The sequence below is a fragment of the Sphaeramia orbicularis genome, chromosome 14, assembly GCF_902148855.1.
Source record: "Sphaeramia orbicularis chromosome 14, fSphaOr1.1, whole genome shotgun sequence".
In the NCBI taxonomy this organism is placed as follows: Eukaryota; Metazoa; Chordata; class Actinopteri; order Kurtiformes; family Apogonidae; genus Sphaeramia; species Sphaeramia orbicularis.
Window position 1 is genome coordinate 53,373,819 of NC_043970.1, and position 15,675 is coordinate 53,389,493.

The window sequence follows — 15,675 nt, forward strand, 5'->3', positions numbered from 1 at the left end:
TTTTTGTTTTTCTTTTTTATTTATTATTACACTGGTCAACAACAAATGTACTGTTTCAGTTTTTTGAGCTGATTTAGGATCATTTTGGTGCTGAATCCAAAAATCACATTCATTTTGCTCAATCAGGTCAACTTTCTGAACTATGCTACATATTGGCTTTTGAACATTTTTGCTTACATTTATGGGCATTTTCACATCATATGATACAAAGTTCTTTCATATTTCTTGCAATAAACGAGTTCTGAAGATTTGACTTTTGCCAATTTATGATGAATGTTTTTTTTAATATTACAGGTGAATGAAATGGCTTCGACTAGAAGATCTGGCAAAACTAAGCCTGACGTATTCTGCTCCATCTGCGGTGAATACACCATTGTACCTAACAGGAATCAAGTCACAAGTTTCATAAAGTGTGCTTACTAATCTTATTTTGGTATTAATTATTATATTTTGTGAGAAGATCAAATTTTTCAAAATCAAATTAGCAAAAAAACCTGACCTGATTGAGAAAAACAGATGTCATTTTTGGATTTAGCGGTGCAAAATGGTCCGAATTCAGTTGAAAAAACCTAGACAACTTGGAAAAAACATTTTTTGTAACCCAGTGTTATTTAACACTCTTTTATTCAATAATGTTAGTTCCTTTGTTGGGATTAAACTAAAATACTGTTCTGATGTTAGTTCTGAACTAATAGAATATGAACATCTGAACAGGATCTGAAACTGTAATGTCTGTAGAACATCATTTCAGTTTGAACATAGGAACATTTTGGGATCTATCATTAGATCCTGTTGGGATCAAATACAAATGTGTTTAGTATTTGTACATATTTCTGGTATAATTCAATTCCTCAAGGAAATAATCATTAAAAAAATTAAGAAACAAGCAAAAAACTTGCCTTTTTAACAGTATCGTGATATATCATCGTATTGCGATCCTAGTATTGCGATTTATTTCGCATCGCTAGGTTCTTGCCAATACGCACCACTAGTCCAGGGGTGTCACAGTTTGGAAATTTACATTAGTTATTTAGTCTTTAAAGGTGCGGGAGACTTTCGTGACCAATTTTTCATCAGATCTGTCAAACCACAGTCATATCTTCAGTATCATGAATCTGTAAGTCTGTCTGTCATTACTCACCTGAATCTCTTGCATTATGGTGAACAATTTTTAAGTGCCGGGAGGGAGCTCGGGCATCTTCGGAAACAGCAGGAGCTCCCTTCCCTCTATGCACATTCCTTCAGCTGTTTCCCCGTTTCAGCCGTTTTCGCGTCATGTTTCATCCATATAATACCATATGGTTGTGCTGCCGCTGTCAGGTGGCTGTGCGAACCTCCCTTTCCTACAATGCACATCGCGATAAAATTCTGAAGATGCCTGAGTTCCCTCCCGGCTCGGTTTGTAAACAGATGGTTTGTTTCTGGTGGATGGAACTAAGATACTGTTCAATGTAATGCAAGAGATCCAGGTGAGTAATAACAGACAGACTTACAGATTCGTGATACTGAGGATATGACTGAGGTTTGACAGATTTGATGAAAAATTGGTCACGAAAGTCTCCCACACCTTTAAAACACCAAAAAAGGACACGAAGAAGATGTGACGTACCTATCTGATATATATCGTCTAATGAGGTCCAGGGGTGTCACAGTTTGGAGCTTTACATGAGTTATTTAGTCTTTCAATGTGATTTTGGATTTCAGGTTTCTTTCCAATGGGTAGTCTAAAATTACTGTTGGAGAGATTAATTATTTTAGCTGATTTATCCATTTAGATATCTATTATTTTAACTCTCAGAGGCTATTTTTGTCCCTTGAGAGTGAACTCTACTGTTGGGAGGAGGAGGAGGAATGATGATGATGTGGGCAGATAAACATCACGACTGAGGACACTTTATTATGATGCATCTAATGTTATTTATTATCCTGGTTTTACTGTACTTTTACTGCATTTTTTTTTATGGTATTTTAATTTAGTCCTGTTTTTGAGTGACTGGGAGAAGCTCACAAATAGGTGAATTTCCTTCATGATTAATAAAGTACTGTCCTTTCCTCATATGTTATTTCAGACATATATAATGCATTTTTTGGCCTAAAAGTGCATTATAGGACAAGGATGATATCAGCCAGCCCTGACCCAATCTATCGTTACTGTTTTGGTCAATAAAAACCTACTATCTTAAACTTCTAGTTAATGTGATTCGGGTTTAATGAAGAGAAACTTTATAAAGAAGAGGTTGAATGTAGTCATAGGCCCAATCCCAATCCCAATTCACCCCTTGGCCTTCCCCATTGAAACGGAGTTGCAAGAGGAAGGGGTTGAAATATTCCCCTGGGAAATGAGACAACCCTTACAACCTGTTACGTCATCAGCAGTCATCGATGCCGCTATAAATAGATGCGACAACTTTGTTTCTGAAAGTATTCCCCATGCCATCAGCAGCTGTAACCGTCTCTGTTCCATGGGCTTTGGTTGTCTTTTCGTGGCTATCAACCACAAACCGCAAAAACGCGATTTAAAACACACTGAAATTAGGGGTATTAGAAAATATCAATTCTGCAATATATCGCGATATTTCCTTTCACAATACTGTATCAATATTAAAAAGTACTGTATTGATATTTTTAGGTATTTATTCAAATGCAGATATGGTGGAGGTTTATTTTTGTTTTGTTTTCCTTCATTGTTTATATCTTATTTATTATTATTTAACACTGTTTTATTAAATAATGTTTATTTGAAGCATCCTAAAAGCACTTTTTACTGTCTAAGAGAGGCAGATGTTAGTTCCTTTGTTGGGATCGCACAAAAATAATGTTCTGATGTTAGTTCTGAACTAATAGAAAATGAACATTTGAGCAGGATCTGAAACTGTAATGTCTGTAGAACATAATTTAAGTAGGAACATTTTGTGATATAACATTAGATCCTGTTGTGATCAAATAAAAATGTGTTTAGTATTTGTGCAGATTTCTGGTGTAATTCAGTTCCTCCAGGAAATAATCCTTTTAAAAGAAGAAACAAAAAAAATTGCCTTTTTAACATTATCATGATATATCATGATATATCATATCGTGATCCTAGTATTGTGATTTGTATCATATCGGCAGATTCTTGACAATACTCACCCCTAACTGAAACGGCATGAAACGGTTGATCAAATAATTAAGTTGTTAACGAAGAAACTACGTACATTTGTGCGTTTCTTTCATCACACTGCTGCGCTGTTTTGCTGTTTACCTCCATCTTGCCGATGATTTGAACACAATTATCGAAAATTTCTCATACCCCTGTTTGCAGTGCGGTCCTGAAAAATCTCAGTTTCAAGCCCCAAACAACCTTTCCTTTCAGACACATCAAGAATTGGGACACCCCTACCCCTACCCCTACCCTTGAATGTGCAAAACAGAGGGATAGGGGTAAGGAGGAGGGGCCAAGGGGGAGGCCATAGTGTTGAATAAAAATGTACAACATCTAAAATGATTTACAAAACTGCTAAAAAATGTTTCTATTCTACTTTGACATTCTACGCTGATCACTGTATTCTTCCAGTTTGTGGAATCTGTCATTTTCTTTGCAGTAACCTTTTAGCTGCTTTTGGTTTTAGTCTCAGTTTTCATTAACTAAACCAACCCCGATGAGCTCCATCAGTTTGTTATTAATCGGGAAATACAATCTGTCTCATTATGGCCCTAAATATTGTCTTTGGAACCTGAGTCAGATCTCTGAATAAACTGAGGGTGCTTATATAAATCCTTCAGACCTGCCACAGAGCGTTACTTCAGGAACCTGACAGAAACAGTCGTGTACAGTACTGCGCCGCTCGCCGTTCAACCCTGACTGGCCAGCGAACCCGCCACATATCTCGGCGTGGCAGATGTCGGAGGCCGGCAGGAAAAACCGAAGCCTTTCACTTTGATCTCTGGAGTGCAGCCCATTTAAATGTTTGTGTTTCAGATGTAGACCTTTAATTTTGGCCTGATGGGTTCCAGGCTCTTTGGGTTTAGCATGGCATGTCGGATATAGGAGTGTTTACACAGTCTCCCTCCTGCCCTCCTGGTGCTGAAATAAGTGCATTAAGATGGATGGATTTACTTAGTCTCTAACCTCTGGACTCAGGGAACAAACTCTGAATGACCTCTTTGTGCCGTGGAAGGAGATGGAAAGACAACCGTCTGTACTCGTCTGTGTGTGTGTGTGTGTGTGTGTGTGTGTGTGTGTTGCCTCAAATCAGACCCATGATCAACAAAAGTTCTACCGAGTGGACGTCGAATACATGACCAGACATGGTTTTTACCAGGTAGAAATCACAGAACTAGAACTAGATCTGTTTGAACAGCTGGTGATGGTACGATAACAGTAGGAAAATGCTTAAACTGCACACATTACAGAGAAGAAACCCATTCTGTAGTGTTTGCAGCTGCATTTCTGTCCTGAATAAAAGGGACAAGCAACAAATGTTTAAACAAAATTAACTTCACGCATTAGATACAGAGAGTTTGGGTTAGATTTTATTCATTATGCGTTAAGCAGCTTGTATTTATTTCCATTAATATAGAGTATAAGTATTCTATGAACTGCTAATACAATATAATACAATATACTTTACTAAACCGCAAAAAAGGAATGTCTGACTTAGATAAACTGACTTGAATTTGAAATATTTATCTTGAGAGATCATTTTTTTTTAGATGTATTCATTTATTGCGACTTAATCCTGTTTAGATTATTTAAATTGTTCCATGAATTTTCATCTTGAGCTACCCCACTTAGATATTTCATCAAATTTTAAGCAATATTTATAACAAAACAAGCTCCATTGTTGGGAGACGAGTATGGCGGACACAGTAAGTGTTTGCCTTCAAGAAATTTTTGCTTGTTTATTGCACTTTTGCCTATACATATATACACCATAGATAAAAAAAAAAAAATCTTAGTATGAAGATTTCAAATAAGTAAGAATTTTAGCATTCTGTAATCCTTAGAAAATATTTTCTTATTTCAAGAAAACTTGCCATTTTCTTTCTGCACTGGCAGATAATTTTACTTCAAATAAGACATTTTAACCCAACAATGAGTTTAATTTTCTTATTTTTGTACAGGCCTTTTTTCCAGTGTGTCCCTTTGGGGATTTTCTTGAGGAATGTTTATGCATTAACCAACAGTAAACAGAACACAGTATCATAAATACAGAACATGAGTGTATGGACAGATCTGTTAAGCCACTATTGCAGCAACATTATCCCATAAAAACTAAAATAATTCTGTTAATATTCTTTAATGTTGATATTTTGTGTTTGCATTTGTACATGTCACATTCAGGCGCTGCTCTGTTTTAGTGCCTCTACTGGAGAAAATGGTTCCCAAATTTTCTGATTATAATAAACCTGACTTGAAATCACAAAATCGTTTCAGGAACACTGCTTTCAGATCTTCGTTCTTAAATGTGAAGAAAGCTTAAAAAGTCCTTCACTTGAGTTTAATGCAAAGGAATAAATGGCCGCTCCCGTTGCTGCACAGATCAGCACCAATAACTAGGGCTGTAAGAAAATATTGGTTCTGCAGTATATCGCGATATTTCATTTCACGATACTGTATCGATATTAAAAAGTACTCTATGGATATTTTTAGGTATTTATTCGAATGCAGATATAGCGGAGGTTCATCTTTGTTTTTCTTTATTGTTTATAATTTATTCATTATTATTTAACACTGTTTTATTAAATAATGGTTGTTTGAAGGATCCTAAACACACTTTTTACTGTCTGAGAGGCAGATGGTAGTTCCTTTGTTGGGATTGCACAAAAATAATGTTATGATGTTAGTTCTGAACTAATAGAATATGAACATTTGAACAGGATCTTAAACTGTAATGTCTGTAAAACAGAATCTAAGCTTTAACACTGGAATATTTTGTGATATAACATTAGATCCTGTTGTGATCAAATAAAAATGTGTTTAGTATTTGGGCAGATTTTGGGTGTAATTCAATTCTTCAAAGAAATAATCATTTAAAAAAATATAAAGAAACAAAAAATTGCCTTTTTAACAGTATCACGATATATCTTGATATATCGTATCGTGATCCTAGTGTTGTGATTTGTATCGTATCGCCAGATTTTTGCCAATACACAGCCCTACCACTAACCTGATCCATAAAGAACACAGCTATATGCATACTTAGCAAAGTGGCCATAATTCTGTGGCTCCAGACAGAAATGGTCAGTTCGAGGCGTAGACGTGGGGGCGGGGTCTTTGTTTGCCACTGTGGGGCAGTAAATCAGCGAGCGCTCCTCTTGAGTTGTTAACCTTTGTTTGGCTGTGTCAGCAGATGAGCCATCGCTGGAGCGGCTCCTTTCATACCCATGAAATACAGCCTCTCTGCGGTTCAGGCCATTGTGGGTGGGTGGGGTGGGGAGTGGGCACCCCCCCACCTCCCCCTCCCCTCCGCCTGCACAGGATATTGAGCTTCCTTTACCCCCAGAGATGTATTAAATGCTCGTTGCAGGAGACGGGCAAACAACAGACGCACAAAAACCTCCAGGGAAACAACTGGAATCCACTTCACTGATCTATCAGACAGAGCCCAATCCTTCAGATCCACCACTTATTTCTGAAAACACAGACGGTTATTAAATATCAGAGGAGTGTTGTGATTGCAGTTAAGCTGGTGTTTGAGCCAAAACAACAATAACGCTTTATCTCGGCAGTTACGTCTGGGTTACGTCTGCGGGGTGAGGGGGTGGTAGGGGGGGTCAGTGACCCGGCATCGACCTCACCGTCCCTACAAGGGAAAAAGAGTCCGTCCTTGACTACACAACGCACAAAAGGCCAATGCTAGTCAGGTCATCTATCCACTGCGCATCAGGTCAAGTTCCACAGGCAGCACTGATTTCTTGACACACAAACCCACACAGACGGCAGAGGTCAGCGCGAGGGCAGCGCCGGAGCCCGAGGCAGTAAACCAACACTGGAGCTGTGAAAGACCAACCTTCTCTTTCCAGTCCACTGAATGAGTTAGAGAGCTGCCTGGGTGATTTGTGGCATGATTGTTGCTCTCTATATCACTTGAGCTTACAGCAGGTGGCGGCCCACAGCCTGGAAATACACACAGCTCTATCACCAGTCCTCCTCTCAGGAAACAGAAAGAGAATGAAGCAGAGAGAGAGAGAGAAAAACAAGCCCTCAGCTCACTCCCACACAGCAGTAATACGCTCACAGGCAATTTCGCTGCCAGCAGAGCTCTCTATGACAATCCAGGGAGCTCTTCAGCTCTGATATCTGCCACAAAAGTTCACCTCCGCTTTTCTCTTTCCACTATTTTTTTAAACAATGCCATCAGCTCTGCAAATTACACCTTCCACATCGCACATTATTCTCTCCCCTGGTGACAGACGCACTCAAGCCCGACACACTTCACCAGCGGCGCTCTTCACGCTGGCGTCAGCCCCGGGTCTCGCTGTAGCACCGCTTCATTTTCACATTAACTCCAGCAAAGCATGGTGCAATCAGTGTTATGCTGAGGGGGGAAACTGAGAATCACTACACTGTGCACTTCAATTCACCCCCGCACTGAACTCGGTCTCACATCGCAGACGCAGCTGCAGGAGGTGCACGTCGACCAGGGACCAGACACTGGAATATACATCCACAACACGCACATCATATGGAAACAAAAAAGAAGAAGGATGATTGAGTCATTTCTAGGAATAAAACAAACATAAAAATGCAGTTTCTTATTCTAAGTTTAGCTTACAGTGAAATCAAAAATAACCCAGCATACATGTTGTTCACTGGATTATTATTAGTTTCAGATAAAATATGTCAAATTTCCACCTTGAATATCTATTTGTGGACGCGTAAACATTTCTAGCAACATTCATAGTCAAGGAAATGTGTTTAATTTGATGCTAACGTTGCTAACCTTGATATTTTTGTTATCTGTATATATTTCATACATGTTAAAGGAATCAAAAATAACCTAACATACATATTATTACTGGATTATTATTAGTTTCAGCTAAAATATGTAACATTTCCATGTCGAATACCTATTTGTTGATGTGTAAACATTTCCAGCAATGTTCATATTCAAGGAAATCTGTTTAATTTGATGCTAATGTTGCTATCATTGATATTTACCGTTATTCATATATTTCATATATGCTAAAAGAATCAAAATGAACCAAACACACACATTGTTCACTGGATTATAATCCTGCAGTGTACATTTCCTAGAGTTTCAGCCAAAACATGTCACATTTTCATGTTGAATATCCATTTGTGGATGTGTAAACATTTCCAGTGACGTTCACATTCAAGGAAATCTGTTTAATTTGATGCTAACGTTGCTACCATTAATATTTGCATATATTTCATCCAAGTTAAATTACACGTGAATAAAAACTTTATTCCATCATTGTCTAAATGTGCTTTCTGAGTTACACCAGATGCATCTTAATCGATATCTCCCATGATCCCTTGCTCCCTCGCTGGTTACGTGATCTATTCCTGATTCGATTGAGTGACCCCTAACGGTATGAGCTGCACACTGCACTGGAAAAATCTACATTTTACCAAGTGTATTTCTCTCATTTCTAGTCAAAATATCTCATCACACTTAGAATAAGACATAATCACTTAAAGAGCAACTTTTCAGTGAGATATAAGAACTGATTTTTAGACAACAGATCTGGAAAAAATCTTATTGGAAGAAATCTTACCAAGATAATTTTCACTTGTTCCATTGGGAGAGTTTTTTTTTTTTGGTAATTCAAGATTTTTTTGCTCAGTTCAAGTAAAAAAAATCTGCCAATGGAACAAGTGAATATTATCTTGGTAAGATTTCTTCTAAAAATAAGTTCTTACATCTCACTGAAAAGGTACTCTGTAGGTGATTATGTCTTATTGTAAGTGTGATAAGATATTTTAACTAGAAATGAGAAAAATACAGTTGGAAAGATTTGGATTTTGCAGTGTGTGTACTGAAAACAGCCTTTTGATTCTATACAGATTCACAGCGAACTGAAAACTCACCGATATGAAAAATTTGAGGCGTCCTGTTAATAAACGGCTCTGCAGAGCTTTTTAAATGTCATCGAGCATTATCTTAATCTCGCTGCTGTGGCGACGCTTCACAAACAATGCAGAGGCTCCGACGTCTGGGCAGAGTCTCTGTGATTGACTGTATCACAAAGGATGGGAATGTAACTGGGTGACAAGATATTAGCGCCCCAGGATGCAGCTTTAATCATTTGATGGATCTGTCTGCGGGCTGTTTTGGTGACATATCAGTATTTGAGTGACCCAGCACTTCAATCTACTCCCCGGACGGCCGTCACAGCTTTAATAATGCTTCGTTACCGATTTCCACCCACGGCACCTTGAAAAGAGCTTAGACTTTGGAGAAGTTGTTTATTTCACCGGTGGCCAATAGATTCCATGGTGGGTTTGTGTCTGTCTGGTGCTTACTCTCCTGGAGAGCAAATGAATCAGGTTAGCCGGCTGACACCTGCAGGTGCATTGACAGCAGCGGTAATTAGAGCTAACATTTAATGACTCTTAGTTAATGAAATCCATTCCTGGGCAAAGTGAACCCAGAGAGTGCACAGAGAAAAACAGAGGCGAGCGGAGAGTGATGAGGACTGGAAGCTCCACATTAAACAACTATGCGCAGTCGACACCGATGGCCTCGAGGTGAAGCCGACACGAAGGAGAAGAAAACAAATCAACGTCTGAAAACACAAAACCTGCATTCTCATCAGTAAGATTTCCTCTTTAAAATGCAGTGTAGGCCTCGGGCGAGAAAAAAGAAACACTATGGCTTTTGAAGGAGCATGAAAAATACACTGTAATTATTGAGTAGGTGAGGAGGCTGCGAGATTAAAAGATGAGGGACCAGCGTTAAGTCTTCAAAGAGACCTGAAGTTGCCCAGGGCTGATTTCCAGTCTTGCTGCAGAGAAAAAAGCCAACAGTCAGTCATTACCAAAGCTGCACATCAGCAGCTGAATTACAATGGCCTCGTCAATGCACAGGTTTTAAAGGTGCGTTCAGTGTGTGTTTGTGCCCAATTATTCACAGTGTTACTGAGGATTATCAGTGTCTGGATGAACCTGTTTGACTCATGCATCTATTAATTACTACAACAATAGGCTTTTTGTTTACATTTGTTTATGAATTTTTCCAGCCTCCCATCTCTTATGTTAAGTTCAGTATTAACGCCGTGCATATTTGTTATTAGCACCACTTCGTTCTGCAAAGACTCTCAAACAATGGGTGGTTTTTTTTTGCACCTGCTCTTGGGCAAATATTGACACACGCTGTCCCTCAAACTGGGCTCATTTGCTATTTCGGATCGAGCAGTTGCTTGTCTTGGGGTTTGGTTGCATTAGAACGCTGGTAATCCCCTCCAACAAAAACCCACCCAGCTCTTTAATCTCAACACCATCCTCCATAAAAATACCAGTGGTCCCTGTTCTCCTTGCACCTGGATTCTTTTACTGAGCTTTTCGCACTAACGGCAGCATTAGCATATGGCAGGAGAGGAGGAGGAGGTGGCGATGGTAAAAGGGAAAAGACGAAGAAGAAGAAGCAGCGATATTTAAATGGAAATAGGGGCCAAGAGAGTGGACTCCGGTGCAGCAGAGAGAAAGCGTATTTTGTGTACTGTTTCCCCAGTCAGGTCCTTTCATGGAGGGGGAAAGAGGGCGGCCCTCTGTTGATTTAGGCTGCACAAAGGGGGCCTTAATCCTTTCAAGGGAACCAAATCAGTCCACAGAGAAGTGCGTTCAAAAGGAAACCTCCCTGTCAAGCATGGCCATTGAGCCCCCAGTGGACGCCACAAATCAAGCCCTGGAGGGAATCAAAGGCCAGAATGTGGGAAATGTGTTCGGAGGTCTGCGTAGAGGAAAGCAGAGGAAGACCAGGAGGAAAAAGGAGGAGGGGGGTGCGCAATGACCTATCAGCGGTGATCGGCCCCATTTCTGCCACAGCCCTGAAGGGGTCACAACCCTGGGCCCTGAGCCTCCCCTCGGCCCGGCCTGGTAACTCCCCCCATTACAGAGGAATGTCCATTCACGCGGGGCTCTTCCATTATCCCTGAGCCAGAGAAAATGGGGCTGCTTTTAACAGCAAATTAGTGACTTGATAATGAGGTCACATGTGGTGTTGGCACACTGAGGCCATAAACAGATGCCTTTCTTGCCCTCACTTCATTCCCCGCAGCATTAGTCCGTCCTCCTCCTCCTCCTGCTCTGGCTACAGGACAAGCTCTGATGCATTTCTGCACATTTGCAAAAACGCCACATGGTTAAAACACTGCTTCTGATTCCATGTGACACACATACGAAGATAAAAACGACATGAAGCAGAACCGACAGTGTGAAAGCTTTTGTTTGTTCTTATTCCAAATTATGTTCATGTTTCCACGCCAAGAAATACATGTATTTTATATGAGTGTATCTGTCTATTTAGATGTGGTTCTGCATTATGGTAGACAGTGCTTTATAGTGGATAACAAACATGAAGAACTTCCAGAAAATAGCAAACCCACCTGCATCATCCTTATTAACACATCCTTTTAGAATGATAACAGTAATAATAATTATAATATCTGTACCTTTAACTGCTGCTGTGCTGAAAAACTTCTCTGATCCAGCATCGGAACCCTGGAAAACAGAAAAACATCATAAAAACCTGAATTAAAAAAAAAAAAAAAAAATCACCAAAATGACTGAATGCGCTGTCATTTCCTCGGGAAAACAGGATAACTCACAACGGACCAGATGTTACCTGGTGAAATCTGAATAATGACACTAACATGTGACATTTCTATTATATTAAAATGATCCAGAATTCTACATTTTAGGGATAGATAAATAGATCTAAAGTAGAAATATGTATCTGCGGGTAACTCTGGATATTTGCTTATTTTTGTTGCAACAAACATCAAACTTGGATTTGCTACTGTCCACACAGCGCCGTGTTCAGATGTTCTGAATTATTTGAATAACCTGATCATCATAATCCAAACCAATATTTGATACATGACGGAAACAAAACAAGTGGTTCTTCACTTTGCAGCCACTTGATGGCACTGTTGATCCGCAACAAACCCCCCGCATCCGTCCAAGCCCCTGGCAGATCCCAACATCACCTTTTAGAATAAAATGTGCATAGAAACGATTTCCCTCTTTAAATTAGTTCTTACAATAGTCATTTAAGAGACAACACCGATTTACAGATAAAGCCCATTAGATCCGGATCAGTTCAGGTGAATCTGGGTCCACAGGTAAGAACCAGGACGGGGGACCAGATTTATCTGATTTAAACACATTCTGTCTTAGTGGATTCACAAGTCAAGAGATTATCTGCAAAAATACTCCACATAAATGTGAATATCCTCCAGTTCAAACTAACACAGTGTTGCTTTCTTTCTCTGTTTCATAACCTCATGATAACAGGATTCTTCCAAATGTGCGTCCGGTGTCAGATCAGATGTCTGTGCTCCTGCAGACCTGTCATTAACGGTGCCCAAAAAAAGCCAAATAATGTTAAAATACAATCTGAACAAAACCGAGGAAAAAGGCAAAACAACTGCATTTTCCTGTTCGGTTTTAACGGATCAGTTTTTCACTTGTGCAACACTGACAGGATGTAAACAATGAAAGCAGCAGAAGAAATGACACAATCAACGGGACATGGAGGGGTTTACTACTGGAATAAATCCACTCAGACCTTTTTGCATCTTATTGGACATAATTAAGACCGAACCGTGGTTGGAAGTGGCTCAGAGCCGGTGCGCATACCTCTGATGGAACGGAGAGAAGCACTCAGTCCGGAGAACACTTGGCTCAGGTAAATACGGCCTGGTTTCACATTCTGCTTCTCAAACAATATAATCCACACAAGAAGCGACCGAGTCTACTCCGTCCACGTAGAGGACAGCCATGCGGAGGAACAAGAAGCCTTTCCAAGAAAAAATCCCAAGCCGTGGACAAAGCTACTGCGCCTTTTGGACAAAGGGAACCATGTGTGTGAAGGCGGAGGAGCTTCTGCACCAGCACTCACACGACGACACCAAACATCCACTCGTCCTCCCGGTTGGTTTTTTCCTTTTCTCGGGAACAGAGTGGATCTTTTCACCTATATTCTCCTGTCGGAAATATCCGCGGGATGGAACAAACCGGATCCGTTGGTCGGTGCTGGTGCGCAGAGCCGACGGAACAAACCAATCCAACAAAAGCGCACGGCCAGTCCTGAGCGGAGACGCACGGAGGCACACCACAAAGACAAGGGAGGGGGCAACGGGAGGCAGGAGCCCGGTTTTCGACCTGCGGTGTCAGTGACGGAGCCCGGTGGTCGGCTCAGATCGCCGCCTCTCCTCCGCTCCCAGCTCCACACAAACTCCCATTCATCCACACGCACTGCCTTCACAGCCGCTGCCTTCGCGGTCGGGTCCTCCCACTTCCTGATTTCCGGGCGGATTTCACCTTAACCTGCTCCTTCACAAAGCAAACACACTTTAAAGCTGGGGAAAAGCTCGGACCTCGGTCGCAGACGCGCACATCGATGCTTTTCCTTTTGCGTAAATGGCGCGCAAAAAAGCAGAGACAGTGGCGCACCGTGGCTGAGGCGAAGTGAGAGAGAGAGAGAGAGAGAGAGAGAGAGAGAGAGAGAGAGAGAGAGAGGGAAGGAGAGAAAGGAGGAGGAGGGAGGGGAGAGCTGAGGCAGAAAGATATTCTTTCTGTTCTGAGTGAGATGATGTCAGCCGCTAATGAATTCCCCAGTAGGGTGCTGCTACCGTGAGGGGAGGAAAAACAAAACGCTCCTTTATGAGCAGCGCGCACCTCCTCAGGCCCACAGGCGCTGTCTTCCTGTTGGATCAACTCCCACCTCACTGGCCTGAAAGGAGGTCAGCTGGTATTTAACCAGCACTTTGGCTCATTCAGACATTCATACAGCCTTCAGCTCCAGTGTTCAGGTGGTTCCGGGGCCCACCAGGACCCCAAAACCTTCCACCGGACACCCGAGCACAGACTGAATATTAGAATTATGGGATAACTTGACTTAAAAAAAGGTAAACCAAAAATAGGAGGTGTGCAGGATCCCAGAAAATCAAGCATTTTTGTAAATCTGTTCTTGTATTTTTGTCAATAAGAAGTGTGCACACATGCTGTGGTGTTTGTCCCACATTCAGATGGACAGTAGAATTACATGGACCTGTAGAAATGTGATTAATACCTGTTTTTAAGTATGAGTGCAAAGCAGTCCGATCACTAAAAATTATTTGTAGACATTCGAAACATTTGACGATTTATGATTGATTGTATGTATGATAAGGTTTAATAAGTTCTTTTCTGCTCTTCTAAGATGACGTATGTTGCATATCACGCTATTGTGGTCAGACACTGCAGAGAAAACACCTGTGTAATTTGTATTTGTGGACATTTGAAATGTTTGACTCTTGATCATTTATAACTGATCATCTGTTTGAAAAGTTTGATAAGATTTTTTTCCGTTACTCCAAAATGACATCTATTGCAGGTCACATGTTGTGATTAGATGCTGCATAGAAAACACCTGTGGAAGTTTGTCTGTCCTCAGTCTGATGAAGGGCCTCGGCCCCAAACGTCACGTAGCTGAATAAATGGTTTGGGAGCTCACAGGTTGTGCGGACCTTCCTTTATTTTTTCATAACTTGACTTAAACCCTGTGGGTGTTTTTCTGAGGTTGGCCTCCTGGGGTCAAACACAAAAAAACCTGCAGTAGAAAGTAGAGCTTAGCTTCCTGCTCGCATTTGTTTCAGTGTTGACACCTCGGAGAATGTATTTAAGGAGGATGGTACGGATTTTAAGGTTGGAGGTCTGAAGGAAGACCCAAGACCAGATTTATGGATGCAGTGAAAGAGGACATGAAAGTAGCTGGTGTGAGAATCAGAGAATTCAGAATCAGAACTGCCTTTTTTGTCATTTGACAGCACAGTCGGACATCAAACAAAACTATGATTGATGATTAGGGACATCGAGCCGCTGCAACTCCGGTCGCACAACCACAGAACCCTTTTCTTTGACATTTGCAGTTAGGAACAGATAGGATAATGCAAGCACATACATGAGACATCATACAGTTTTCACACATGACATAGGATCGTACAGGTTTTCAGGGTGGAACGGCCCGGCAAGAGGTCTAAAGGAAGACCCAAGACCAGATTTATGGATGGAGTGAAAGAGGACATGAAAGTAGTTGGTGTGAGAGAAGAGGATGCAGAGGATAGGGTTAAAAGGAGGAAGATGATTCACTGTGGCGACCCCTGAAGGGAACAGCCCAAAGGGAAAAGAGAGGACACAGGTTTAAGGTGGAACGCCGTCAGATTCACAGGGAACGTCTGAATGTAATGTGTACCTGAGAACCAACAGCACCCATCCATCAAAACCTCCGTCCGCATCATCTGATCTGATGCCGGACATTCCTGAAAAACCCAAAGTTCAACTCCCGCAGTTTGTCTGATGAATATTAACCCTCGGACTGGGAGGTCAGCAGACCAACAATGGAGCCACATTGCAAAAGTGTTTTCCTGCCAGTTCAGCCCAAGCAACCGCCGAGCAGAGAACAGATTGAGCTCATAGCTGAGATGCTAATCCGTCCCTCGGTGACAGAAAAACCATAGGGCTGT

General features: G+C 41.1%; 1 protein-coding gene across 10 annotated transcripts in view; it reads right to left on the reverse strand.

The window, feature by feature from the left end:
- auts2a (activator of transcription and developmental regulator AUTS2 a) overlaps nt 1-15,675 on the reverse strand; it is a 693,940-nt gene that overhangs the window by 66,863 nt on the left and 611,402 nt on the right. For all 10 annotated transcript variants that reach the window (XM_030154094.1, XM_030154090.1, XM_030154095.1 and 7 more), the window contains one exon: nt 11,620-11,668. In XM_030154094.1, the coding sequence (XP_030009954.1) occupies nt 11,620-11,668 (49 nt within the window). The remainder of the gene's footprint in view (nt 1-11,619; nt 11,669-15,675) is intronic.